At 33.5% G+C, this 14,610-nt stretch overlaps 1 protein-coding gene across 1 annotated transcript in view; it reads left to right on the top strand.

Moving 5' to 3' along the window:
• The window catches only part of btv (dynein cytoplasmic heavy chain beethoven), a 71,317-nt gene extending 60,568 nt beyond the window's left edge, over positions 1-10,749 (top strand). The window contains 7 exon segments of the mRNA XM_080167178.1: positions 958-1,110; positions 1,424-1,488; positions 1,736-1,834; positions 2,130-8,570; positions 9,050-9,128; positions 9,596-9,692; positions 10,350-10,749. Of these exon segments, the coding sequence (XP_080023304.1) occupies positions 958-1,110; positions 1,424-1,488; positions 1,736-1,834; positions 2,130-8,570; positions 9,050-9,128; positions 9,596-9,692; positions 10,350-10,384 (6,969 nt within the window). The 3' untranslated portion in view covers positions 10,385-10,749.
• The last annotated feature ends 3,861 nt before the right edge of the window (positions 10,750-14,610 follow it).

The raw sequence follows: 14,610 nt of genomic DNA, 5'->3' as shown, positions 1-14,610 counted from the left end.
TTTTTATGGTATGATAAATTTTTTTGTGGATTATAATATCAAACAAAAAAATTTCTCGTTGTTCTGAGCATCTAGTATGTACGTAATTTACTTTGACTGTCATCACACAACATACAGGAAAAAGGATTTGTGACTTTTTCTACCTAAAATATATATTTATTTCAACAAATGCTCTTTAAATCTTCTTGTCTGTATTTTTATTAATAAATTTTTGTGCTTTGCTACTTATAGATGTATTCATCCTTGTTGTCATACAATAAAGAAATATTTGAAATCAGTTGTACATATTAGGTAAATTTTGGTAAATTATTTCCAAAATGAGTGTTTTTATCTCTCCCCCCCCCCCCTACATTTTTAAATGGGGTTATTCATCATCCTTTCTGCTGAGATTTTATAACATCCCCTTCCACCCATAAAATATGAACATGTTTTGTTGTGGGGGGGGGGGAGGTTAAATTATCATCTGTTTTTTTTTTTCGAAGATGCTTTCTAGCTCCCATCCCTTTAGTCATTGCAGGGTGGGGAGAAGGGATGGGGTAGAAGGGATAGGGGAGAAGAGATGGGGGGGGAGAGATGGGGGATAGAAATGGGGGAAGGGATGGGGAAGAAGAGATAAGGACTATAAGGCCCATAATCAAATAATCCCACCCCTTAAAACGCCCTTATTTAAAATTAGTATATAATCAAAATGCCCCCCCCTAAAGCAAAGTGCCCCTTAAAACGCCCTTATTTAAAATTAGTATATATAATCAAAATGGTTAGGGTTTAGGGGGGGGGGGGGGCAAAATTTTACAAAATCTTCAAAATGCCCCCCCCCCCTAGACAAAGTGCTTCGCACGCCACTGATACAAAACAACAAAATAAGTTTTCTAAAGGACTTATTTGAATCTTTGTGAACAGTGAGGGATTCTAAGCTTTCATATAACTACATTTCACTATGAATTTTGTAAAAATTAGAGAATGGGTGTTGTGATAGTTGGTCCAAGTGGTTCTGGAAAAACAATCCTGAGAAACCTTTTGAAAACTGCCCTCATCAGAATGGGAAAGAAAATTAAACAACAGATTATGAATCCTAAAGCAATTTCAAGGAGAGGATAAAGTCATTTTACTGTTAAATTACTCAGCTAACATATCAAATCCATAAATGGTTATAGGATAAACAATAAACATGGATATATTGACAGGAGAAAATTTCTAGTTAATTTAGCTTGCTAATATCGACTTCATTTATTGGTCAGTTTGTTCTTCCATTAGGAGGAGATGGAATGGGGTAACGGGGCTGGATAGGGTATTTCGTTATTTTAGTCAGCTGCAAATACATGAAAAGCTGGTGCAACATTCAAGTACTGATATATATATTAATCCAGACACATTTATATTTTCATCAAAAATATAAACTTTATCCTATAAATGAAGGTCTCAGTTGCTTGGAAATATAGATTTAGACACAAGAGAGTGGACAAATGGAGTCCTTACATTGGCTTCTCTACAGGAATCACATTTCATTTGGATTAAGTTCCTTTTTTTAAATAAGAATTTCTTTAACTTTTTAATTATATTGTAGTTTGTAAGTCAAGGGCTGAAGGGTGATAAAAGGGCTTTTTAAAACTAAATTTCTTTCATAAGAATCTTTATGAAAAAAAATCTTTACATTCTCTTGAACAATTTGCTTATGTTTTTTTATTACTGTCTAAAATAATCATCGGAATGATCCAATTGAATATAATGTTGATAATCAGGCAGTTGACGAAGCAGAAGATGTTAATACCTGGATAGTTTGTGATGGTGATGTTGATCCTGAGTGGGTTGAGTCTCTCAATTCTGTACTGGATGAAAACAGGAAAAATATATTAGAATAGACGCACATTGATTCAGTAGCAAAGCTTATAATAAGAAATTGTCTGTTTGTCCAACGTAATCTATGTCATACAAATGTAGAATATACAGTATCTATGCTTTTTCTCTCTTTAAAGGTTTTCTCTATTAATACTATGATAAAGATTCCTGTTTTATTTTATCTAAATTACTGTCAGCTTTTAAAGCTGTACTTCTTCAACCCAAATTGTCCTTTATCAAATTAGAGTAAATTTTGCAAAAGTTATAACAATGTGCTTTTTTAATATTTTTTTAAACAGATTGCTCACCCTTCCTTCCGGCTGGAGAATAAAATTTGGCCCAAATGTCAATTTCATCTTTGAAACCCATGATCTAACCTATGCCTCGCCAGCCACAATCTCAAGAATGGCTGTAATATTTCTCAGCAATGAAGATACAAACATCAATGGAATTCTAAACAGCTGGCTGAAAACTCAGCCTGAAGACAAACAAGGTTTCCTCAAACAAATGATTGATGATCTGTTTCACAAAGCGCTTGAATGGTGTATGAATGTAAATGAGTTCGTTGTTGAAACTTCTTTGGTAGGAGTTGTTCTTAATGGCCTGTCTCATATCACACCAGATGTCAAGGATAAAACAGAATTTGCAGTTCTTTTGATTAAGGGTTTTGGAGGAAATCTTAAAGAGTCAACAAGAGATAAATTTGCTCAAAATGTTCTTGAATGGTGTGGAGAGTCTTTCAACAGCAAGCAACCATTCAATATTTTCTACAACAAAAACAGAAATAGAGTTGATAACTATACCAATAACATTGGCAATGAATTTGATATTACTGCACTTGATATTGATTCTTTGCCACTTGTTTTTACTGCTGATGTACAGTTAATGTTTGATACTCTTACACATTGGCTTGCTACTACAAGACAGCATTTTCTATTGGTCGGTCCTGAAGGTTCTGGTAAAAGCAAGGTTTTAAGACACTGTCTGTCAAAGCTAAGGGGTACGAATGTTGCTACTATACAGTGTAGTTCTAATATAACACCAAGTCATGTGATGGATAAGCTGAATCAGGTTTGTTTGCCAGTTTCATCAAGTAATGGAAGAGTGTTTACACCAAAAGAAGCGGAACATCTTATCCTATACTTTAAAGATTTGAATCTTCCCAAACCTGACAAATATGGAACATCACAGATAATCTCATTCTTGCAACAAATTCTGACATACAATGGTTTTTATGATAAGAACAATGAATGGGTTGGACTGGAATCCATTCAGATTGTTGGAAGTATGACTGCTGGAACTGGACTAGGTAGACATTCATTAACAACAAGACTGACTTCTATTGTCAGAACATTTTCAATTCCTGAAGCAGACAAGGAACAAATGGAGTCAATTTATTCAGCCTATTTGTATGAGACACTGAAATATGTTGTGCCAGGTCATCCTATTTGGGCAAATCCATCAAAAGTATCAGCATTGGCTGCTTCATCAGTTAAAGTTTTCTCACAGCTGAAGACAACATTCTCTGTTGATGATCACAGTCACTATTTGTTTACTTTGAGAGATGTCACTCAATGGTGTACTGGTTTGTTGAGGTATAAACAAGATGAATCTGATACTAGTCATAGTTTCATATTGAAAATCTGGTCTCATGAATGTATGAGATTATTCAGGGACAGACTGGTGTCTGATAATGACAAAAGAAAATTTGATTTACTTTTAAACTCTGTGCTAAGCTCAGATTGGAGCAGCAATGTCATGGATTCTTTGTCAAATATCTATTACTCTTCTGAAACATCTACAACTACTAAACTAGCAACATTTGGTAAACCACTCATTGCAATGAAAACTGATGATTGGAATAAAAATGTTGAAAGAGGAGCTACTGTTTTCTCAAGGGACAATTGGGATTTGGAGATTTATGCAACAAAAGAGTTATTTGAATTAACATCAAGGTGTGACAGAGTATTATCTACTCCAGGAGGATCATTACTTCTAGCAGGCAGATCTGGAATTGGAAGAAAAAATGCTGTTGGCATAGTAAGTGCCTTTCAAAACGCTAAAGTGGTTAGCATGAAGATGGGTAAGAACTACAGCATGAAGAGCTTCAAGAATGAACTAAAATCATTCATGCAGATTGCAGGTGTTGAAAATGAACAAGTTTATTTCATTATGGAAGATCACAATATGATTGATCCAAACTTTTTAGACATGATCAACAGTCTTTTATCCTCTGGTGAGGTACCTGGCCTATATACACATGAAGAAATGGAACCTGTCATTAGTCAATTGAAGCAAAATGCTTCCAACAGTGGTTTTAGTGGTGATATGACAAGCTTTTTTGCACAAAATGTCAAAAAGAATTTGCATGTAATTTTGATTATGGATTGTGCTCAAGAAAACTTTTCTACAATACTTGAAAGTAATCCTGCTTTCATCAAAGAATGTTCAGTTCAATGGATGGAAAATTTCTCTAATGAGACTTATGTTACTTTGCCCGCGCAGGTATTAAGAAGTTTACACAGTGGCAATGACAAACTAGAATCAAGTATGGATGAAAAGCTTACAAGGCAGATCTCAACATCTGATTCTCTTCTACAATCATTCTATACAATACATGACTCAATTGACACCAAGATAACATCACCATCCAAATTCATTGCACTGATAAAAGCTTATCACACCATTGTGGCTAAAGAAAAAGATAAAATATTGTCAAGAAAAAAAAAATTATCAGCTGGAGTTGGTAAGCTCAATGATGCAAGAGAAGTTGTTGCTAAACTTAAAGAAGAAGCTGCTGTCAAAGAAAAGGAATTAGCTGTCAAACAAACTTCTGCCAATGAAGCTTTACAAATGATAACAGATACTATGAAAAATGCTAATACACAAAAGAAGGACATGGAAGTGTTAAAGACTAATACAATCAAGGAAGAGAGACAAATTGCTGAAAGAAAGAAAATAATTGATGAAGAACTGAAAGAGGTTGAACCATTGATTGAAGAAGCTAGAAGTGCTGTTGGTAACATCAAAAGTGAAACTCTTACTGAAGTAAGATCTTTAAGGATGCCCCCACCTGTTATCAGAGATATTTTAGAGGCAACTTTGATAATCATGGGAATGCAAGATACCTCTTGGAATAGCATGAAGAGCTTTCTTTCTAAACGAGGAATTAGAGAGGAAATAAAAACTTTTGATGCTAGAAGAATATCACCTAAAGCAAGGGAGCATGTTGAAACTCTGCTAAAGAATAAAGCCAATTCATTTACCAAAGAAGCAGCTCAAAGAGCATCAGCTGCTGCAGCTCCTTTAGCTGCTTGGGTAACAGCTAATGTAAAGTATTCTAGGGTTCTTGAAAAAATTCAGCCTCTTGAGCAAGAACAGTATGCATTGAATTCCAATTTAAAGAAAGCAGAGAGTCAGTTGTCATCTCTAACTCAAGGACTTGATGAGGTTGATCAAAAGGTTGCTGTATTGAAAGATAAGCTTAATCAATTCACAAAGGAGGCAGCAGAAGTTGAAATTTCCCTCACAAAAACTAAAGAGACTATATCAGCTGCTGACAAGCTTGTTGCAGGTCTTGAAGGTGAATATCAAAGATGGAAAAAAGAAATTGATTCTATTGGAAAAAATCTAGACAAGATTCCCTTTTATGCTTTGATTTCTTCAGGATTTTTGATATATTTGTCAGACAAGCCAGAGAATATAAGGAATAGTATGATTAAGAACTGGTGTTCACTGTTTGATGTTAAAGATTTGGATATAAAACATTTTCTCAGCAGTGAACAAGAAATGTTACAATGGAGAGCAGATGGCCTACCATCAGATGACCTTTCAATTGAAAATGCTATCACAATCATGAAATCAACTGAATATCCCTACATTGTAGATCCTTCTAAACAAGCTACTGAATGGTTAAAAGTTGTATGTACCAAAAAGGGTAATTTGGAAGTAACTAATGTAAATGATGACAGATTTTATCTCAATGTTGAACTTGCAGTTAGGTTTGGTAAAACACTGATCATAGAAGGTGTTCAAAGAACTGTCCCTGTCCTTTTCCCTATATTAAACAGACAAGTCTATGGCCAGGGACCATATAAATCAGTGTACATTGGGGAGAAACAGGTTGATTTCAATCCTAACTTCAAAATGTTCCTTGTAACTCAGAGCTCCAAGCCAAATATACCACATGATATGAAAACAAAGCTTACAGTTGTCAACTTTACAACTACCAGAGCAGGTTTAAAGGGTCAACTGCTTGGAAAAGCCCTGAAACTTGAGAAACCTGAACTTGAGCATAGAAAATCGGATCTGTTGAAACAAGAAGAAACTTTAAAGATTCAGATCAATGATCTTGAAGATGAACTACTTAATCAACTTGCAAATTCATCTGGAAACATCTTAGAGAACAAGGAGCTTCTTGATTCTTTGAATTTAACTAAAACTAACAGTGCTACAATAGAACAATCATTACAAGAGTCTGCAAGACTTCAAAAGAGCTTGGATGAAGAAGGCGATACATACCTACCATTTGCAGATTTTGGATCAAAACTTTTCTTCAGCTTGAAAGATCTTTCAAACATAAGCAACATGTATCAATATTCTCTTGGATCTTTTGTCAATCTGTATGAGAGAACAATGAAAAGTGTCAGTACAGGTGATATGACAATGAGAACAGAACTGTTGAAGAAAAATTTAATGTTATCAACTTATGAATACATATCAAGATCTTTATTTAAATCTCACAGGCTAATGTTTGCTTTGCATCTTGTACATGAAATGTTTACTGATATGTTCCTTGAAAATGAGTGGGAGTTGTTTGCCAGACAGTTGATTGATGGAAGCTCTAGTGCTGATGGCATTTCTAATGTACCAAGCTGGGTTGATGAAGAAAGAAGAAATGATGTTTCTCAATTAGTTCAAGCATTACCTGGACTTACTAAAAATCTGCAGCTAGAAGAAGCTGGAATATGGAATGCTTTTATACAGAAAGAAGACTGTGAGCTAGATTTTCCTTCAGCTGTTCACAAGAAAATATCTTACTTTCAACAAGTTCTTGCTGTCCAGGCACTAAGGCCTGATAGATTGGTGAGTGCAATAGAAAGTTTCTTGCAAAGAGCTTTAGGCATGAAAGAGTTATCACCTCCAGCTCTTAATTTAGGCTCTGTTTATAATGAATCTTATAACAAAGAACCAATTCTAATGATAATTTCACCTGGATCAGATCCATCACAAGAATTGAGAGATTTAGCAAAGCAAAAGCGCCAGACTCTGCATGAGGTTGCAATGGGCCAAGGTCAAACTGAAAATGCTCTAGAGAAGCTGAAAGAATCCATGAAACATGGACAGTGGGTCTGCTTGAAAAATCTACATTTGATGACTTTCCTGGTTCCACAACTGATGCAAGAAGTTAGCAACAAAGAAGTTCATGATGAGTTTAGATTGTGGATAACATCTGAAGCGCATCCAAAATTCCCATCTGTGTTATTAGAATCCTCACTAAAAATATCATTTGAATCTCCACCAGGAATAAAGAGAAATATTCAAACAACTGTCAATTCTTGGAATAAAGATTTTGTCTCAAAGAAAGGAAATGTTAAGAGAGCCCAAACACTGTTTGCATTGGCTTGGTTCCATGCTGTAATACAGGAAAGGAGGAAGTACATACCACAGGGCTGGGCAAGCTTCTATGAATTCTCTGACTCTGACCTGAGAACAGGAGTTGAAGTCATTGAGGATCTATATGATGACTCTGATGGAACTATAAGTTGGGACTTTGTTCATGGTTTGTTCCAGAATGCTATTTATGGTGGAAGAGTTGATAACTCATTTGATTTAAGAATTCTTGAATCTTATCTGAAAGATTTCTTCAATTCAGATGTAATTTCTGGGTCAGGGTCTGCTGTAAAGTCATTTGGTCCAGGTATAGAACTACCTAAATCTGACAGCTATCAAGAACTACTTGACATTGTGTACCGTCTCCCAGAAGAGGACAAACCATCATTCTTTGGACTGCCCCCTAATATTGAAAGATCCTATCAGAGAAATGAAAGCACAGAGATAATAAGGCAAATAAGACTTTTGTCTGTGTCATCGGAAATTGGCATGAAATTTGATAGAGAAAAGTGGCAGGCTGAACTTACTCCATTGCTTAATCTGTGGAAAAAGTTAAATCAAGGATCAGCTATTATACATCAAAGCCTCCATCCACCACAAGAGTCTAAGGATTCTCCACTTAATGACTTTGTTGATCTAGAGGATTACAATGGAGTTAATCTTATACAGCATGTGCACAAGACCCTTGCTGGTATATCTAAAATTATAAGGGGTACAGCTCTACTTAATGAGAAAACCAAGAAGGTGGCCAGCAGCTTGTTAAAGCAACAAACCCCAGAATCCTGGCAAAAGCTTTGGCAAGGTCCAGAGGATCCAAGTGTTTACATCAAAACAATAGTTGCTAAAGTTCAGGAAGTACGGAAATGGAAAAACAGGATGTCCAAAGGTGACTTGCTTAGTGATGTAATTGATCTTGCTGACCTATTCAGTCCTGATACATTCCTAAGTGCTCTTGCTGAGGAGAGCTCTAAGCAAAACTCTATTTCAATGAGTGAAATGACGCTGAAAACAACCTGGTCCAAGAGTGGTGTACCTGGTTCCAGTCTGGCAGTCAAGGTGACAAGTCTCCAGCTTGAGGGAGCAAGTTTTGATGGTGTGCGGCTCAATGACAATAACCACAGGCAATAAGTGTTTTAAAACAAAATTCATTTCTTTACTTTCATCCTTCTGTAATTAAAGATAAAATAAAATTCATTTTCATAACAGAAAAAAATTGGATTTTTATAAATACCAAAACAACTTTTATTTTAATTTTAAAAATAGATGAACAAAACTTTTTTTAGGTATAGTTTAAAAAAAATTTTAATTGGGGGTGGGGGGAATTATTTTCTAGGGGTGATTTCTCTGGAGAGTTTTGTGTTACAAAATTATGAAGCCTCCCAGGACCTATGAGAAGCTACATTGTAAAGGAGAACCATATTGGTTCAGTAGTTAGCAAGATCCTTTGGTACACACGGACAGACACAGATCCTTTTACTTTTTTATACTGATAGAATTTTAAAAGATGAAACCTGTCATTTGATAAATAATTAAAATTTTTTTATGAGTTTCCCTGTTCTGATGTAAACCATCCTTGTTAAAAACACTAAATAATCCCCAGGAGCCCAAGTGTCCAGGTGGCCCCAACAGTCAGCCTTGCTTATGTCCCAACTGCGCAGGCTGAAAAGTTTTCTTCAGAGGTGATTTTGTCAATATTCTAAAGCAACAAGGATGACAACACCCATAAAAGCGAAGCTCTGAAATACTTACATTTTTAGAACTTGATATATAGAAGCTACGCTTATAACATTGTACTTTGATGTCCTAATAATCAGTATTCCAAAAATCAGTTATATGGGGTAATTATATCACGTAAAGAAGTGTTTTTAAAAAATAAAAAATGTTTAAAATAGACGTACGGAATTTCTGGTAAAGATCATAGAGTTGCTACGGTTTCTAAATATAATGTTCAGAAGTTGCTCAGCAATAATAAGCTTCTAAAAGTAAATGTGATAAAAAAAAACAAATTTTTAGATGCATTGTTATAAAAAAAAACATTAAGTTTCATTTTTGAATTCTTTTTATTTTCATCTGATTGTTGTTTAATAATCATTTATTTTACTAAGCTTCGCTTCCATTGAATATAATTGTTGTTGATGTATTTTAGCTGATGAAAGTTCCGCTGTACTGGAGTAAAGAAAGGGACAGGTTACTGGCAATGTTGGATGTTCCTAACAACGGGAATGAAAGTCGTTGGCTTCAGGAAAAGATTGTAAATTTAAATTATAAAGCACCGTTGATATTGACCCAGGGAAGAAGGGGACATTAGGCTATATATACACTATCCCCCAATAGAAGCCCCCCAAGTTTTAGAATACTGGCTTAACAACTTTGGGGACTTTTAATGAAATTTATTTGGTTGGCTCAATAAGTTGCGTGTCCGAACGTTTCAACCACTAATTGTAATCTACAGAGAGTTTTGTGTACTCAGGATGTATATCAATGCATTAACCATTGTCTTAACCCTTTATATCCCTAGATTTATGGATAATTTTTACAATTAAAGAACGTGTCCTAGCTTCCAAAGTTTTGATTCACCAGGGTTCAACAAAATAGATTTTTTTAATAATTACACAACAGAATTCAAAAAGTAAGGTGCCAAATTGAAAGTCTTGTTTTTTTGTTCATAATTGCAATTTTCTTCTCTTTTTGTGTTGCGTTTTAGTACCTTAAAACCAACTTAATTTGTTAAAAACTTAAATTACTTCAAAAATAAGAGGTCTACAAAATAACAGATTGCATATATAAATTCTATGGATCATTTTACATCTACTACTTACTAAAGGCACCGACTAGCTATTTTTTTTTTAAAGTTAGGACACGTTCTTTGAATATATATTTTTACAATCTTTTTTGATAGGCTGGTGTGTGTTTCTTTGTGAGAGATATTGTTTAAAATAAAGGAGCTTATAGTGCCCAAAAAAATTACGTCATACAATACAAATGACCAATGACAGGCCAATATACATTTTACCATTGTTCAATAAAAATGTATCATGGCCTATCATTTGTCATTTGTATTGTATGACGTCATCCTTTTTGTAGGCACTATAAGCAGCTTCGCAAATCGAAAAGTAAAGTAATGTTATTTTGATTTATCAAAAAGAAATTTAATAAAAATATCTTTTTTACATTTTAGTGCACTTTTCTAATATAACAAGCTTTTTGATTACCTAAAGCAGCTTTTATTGTAATAATATTTTGCAAAGAAAAAAATAAATGTATTGCACCTGTGATATTATGAATATATTTAACCAAATAATAAATCACTTTTGTAAACTTTTTTATTTAATATTTAACAAGGATAAATATTTCTGTAGGTAGCAAAGATAATCTCAGATATGACTAATAATTTGTTGAAATGAAGAACAGTTATTATATCGCTAATTGTGATATTGCAGTTAGAAAATTTTAAAAAATGAATAATAGGAAGGTATTCGGCAGGGAAAAGGGAATGTGATTCTGACAAAAAACTCTAAGTGAAATTTCCCCAACAACCTCTTACCCTCTTACCCACTTACCCATCAATTAAACCAAAATATTTAATTTTCGGCAATTTTAAATGGAAATTTATTGTCTGAATAGCAGCACCTGGGTATTTGGAAGCTCAATGAAATTTGTCTTCTTCAAATATTATTAAAGTATTGTTCTATTTTCTGATTAACAAACCATCCCTACTTTAAATCAGTGACAAGATAAATGTGTATATCCAAATTCAAAGAACAAAGGATTATGGTGTTGAAATTTGAACTATTGCTCTTTAAAATCCCTCCTTCTTTTTGCTTGTCCCTCGAGCTTTTAGGAAATTAATCCGTGAAATCTCCGCCCCTTACTGTCTTCCATTATCAAAATTATGATTATCCCATTGATTCTCCGCCCCCTTTATAGGTAAAATATAGTTGCATTATTTTCCACCATGCGTCTCATTAAAACTAACTTTTTTTAGGAAATCATAAAAATGCCAAAGATAGAAATTTAAGACTTTTTACTTTAAAAATTTTTAATGCATTTATGTCAATATAAACAATATATTATTTGTAATTAAAATTTTGATACATAAACCAATTAATATTTTGAAACCCTTATGATAGATAACAAATGATGCCATCAATATATAGCCTAGCAGAACTTAAATATTCTAATTCTTTTTGAAGACTTCCAGGTCACTTTAACTAAATATAAAAGAGAAGCGTTTCTCTAATTAGGGTCTGTCCGTAACATTAATCTCTTACTGTTTGGGCAATGGCATGTTGGAATCAATCTATTTCATGGCATATCCTACACATTTCCCTAATTTTATTCCCACTGTTTAGATTCCCACAAACGGATTCCCCGAAATCTGATTCCCCTAATGTTAAATATCCTTTGTTATTCTTTTCCCAATGACACTTTGGCCTAATGCACTTAGCCTAAACGTCTTAAAGCAATGAGATCATATTTCCTCTTCTACAAATTGCCGCATCTAAAGATATCCATTAAAACAACATTCTTTTATTGGCTCAAGTATTCTCTTTTGACATATGATTGTTAAATACTCTAATTACAAATCATGAGATTTAAATGGCGGAAATTTAATAAGTTCCATATGACCTTGCTGGGACACTCTCACATTATAATATTATAAACTCAGCAATTTTTAGTAGCAAAGCTACTCTATAATTCGAAATATCCTTTTGTCCGTACGTCTGAAACTTTTCTTGTCTCCATAAAATATTTTTATCAAATGAATCTTCATTTTAAAATTTCCTTCAATATGTAGCATAATTAGGTAAACCATTGCGGTCGGACTGCTTTTAGGAAGGTTTTTAGCTACTTTTATATTTTTCAATGTTAAACAACTCCTATAAAAGATAGTAATTTTAATTTTAGGGGGAGGGGTATTTACCTGCTTTACTACTAGAAATTGGAAATGTTAACAAATATGTAATGAAATATAAAGAAAATATTTTAAAATGGTTGAGTGCGAAATCGGAAAATTATAGGCTTAACTCAAATTTTTGTCTGATTCTACCTTGTTAATAACCTATCCTCTCAGTCCAAAGATAAAGCCTAGGTACCAAGTTTACGCAAATGTGTCAAAACTACCCCCCCCCCCCCCCCTACTTAGTTATGACACTCTACAAGGGTTAATTTTGCCATCCTTGTTTAAAATTACTATCAAAGAAATATAGTCCCTTAATTCTGGTGAGAAAAGATTGAATTCGTTAATGTTATAATAAAAGTATTAGTATGTCTTCACTTGCGCACTTTCAATTGAAAATTTAAAAACAAAAAAAAATATGTTGGGGAGGTAATTTTGGGTTATTTCTAGTAGGAGATTGGTGGTACCCTCCCTTAAAATATTTATAAACCTTCCTAGGACCTATGAGAAGCTACCTTGTAAAGGATAACCATATCAATTCAGTAATTAGCGAGATCCATCAGTACAGACATAAAATGAGATACCCAAACAAAAATCCTATTAATTTATTATACGGATTTGCAAAAAAAACACAAAGTAACTAGAACATATATGGTGTTTTTGGGCGAATGGAATAGTTATTGTAAAATCTTGTTACGATTTTTAAAGTTTGATACATATGCGGAAGTGCAAGTACACCAAAAGTGTAGTGTTGTAAAATCGTTAAGAAGGAGGAGAAATAATGAGTATTTGTATAATTTGGTAAGGCACATAGGAGAATTCTTGGCTCTACTTTACAATACCTTCAATACTTTCTAAACAGGATATAATAAAACTGAATAGTTTTTTTTTAACTTCGCCTTTATGGATGCTCTCATTCTTGTTATGGGTAATTTACATGACATGTGTCAATCGAGTTGAGCAAAAGTATTCACTAGAATTAAAACATCTAAAACTCTATGCACGCCTCCTCGATTAGCTAAAACGGCTCGTAAAAAATGCTTAGTCATCCATATGTTTTATACACAAATGTATACAAACATATATGCATATATATATAAAGTATTATAAAACAAGATTGTAAACACAATGTATATTAATCTTGTTTAAATCTCGTCGCTATATCCTTATACTAAAGTATCTATAATAAAGAAGACTATTTACATTTAAGCATTAGTCCTTTATTATACAAAAAAAATCAGTTGATTAATGGTTAGACCTTTGTAGCTTCGGCATTTTGTTAACTATTGCACTGTAAGAAATCACTTATGCATAAAGCATTTCATTATCTTTGCTATATCTATAATAGAGATAGTTATTTATGTTTAAATAGTAAGTCTCTATTATACATATAAATAAGTAAATTCAGTGGTAAGCTTGTTTAAATCTCGTCGCTATATCTATAATAAAGAAAAGTAGATATTCATTTTTTATAATATATAATAATAAGTTGATAAATGGTTAGACTCTTGTAGATCCGGCATTTAGTTAACTCCTTTTATTATCTTTGCTGTATCTATTATAAAGATAGTTTATTAAATTAATGATCTTTATTTAGATTCAATGGTTAGAATCCGTTTTCTCTTTAGCTTAACTTTTATTAGTTAAGAAATATTTACTGCACACTGTAACAAAGTAATCACACACTGTAAACAACTACATTCAAAACCTAAATAATCTGCTAGTTTGTAAATCATACATTTATCATACTAGAACCAACCTACAATTATCTTAGTGTACATTTAAATAATCACTATCATAATAAATCACAACAAATAAGGCATAATATTAAATCTACAAAATGACCCCTCCTAAAACAAGGAGTGGGGGTAGAAAACCTAGTACCACTATTAAAGACACATATGAAGCACTCAATATACTTCCATTGAAAAAAGTAAGTACACCAAGTAGTACAAACAAAACAGATCTTAGCCAAACTAAAACTAGTACCCCTAGCACAGTCTTTGCTCGTAGCACTGAACTATTAAATGAACAAAATGCTTTCCACCCCACCCCCTCTATTGGAGCCATTAGAAAAGTCGATTCAATTAGGCCCTTAAATACAGAACTATCATTCCTGCCCAATAAGGACACATTTGATGATAATTCTGCAATTCTTCCCAATCATTTTAGTGAGTTAGGTATCACCCCTATACAATCACACGAAAACACACCACACAGCTCAAAAAACACAACCCCTTTACCACACAGCTCAAGGGCAA

The sequence above is a fragment of the Acartia tonsa genome, chromosome 7, assembly GCF_053477335.1.
Source record: "Acartia tonsa isolate MP-2025a chromosome 7, ASM5347733v1, whole genome shotgun sequence".
NCBI classification, from domain to species: Eukaryota; Metazoa; Arthropoda; class Copepoda; order Calanoida; family Acartiidae; genus Acartia; species Acartia tonsa.
This window is presented reverse-complemented; position numbering and strand designations above follow the sequence as displayed.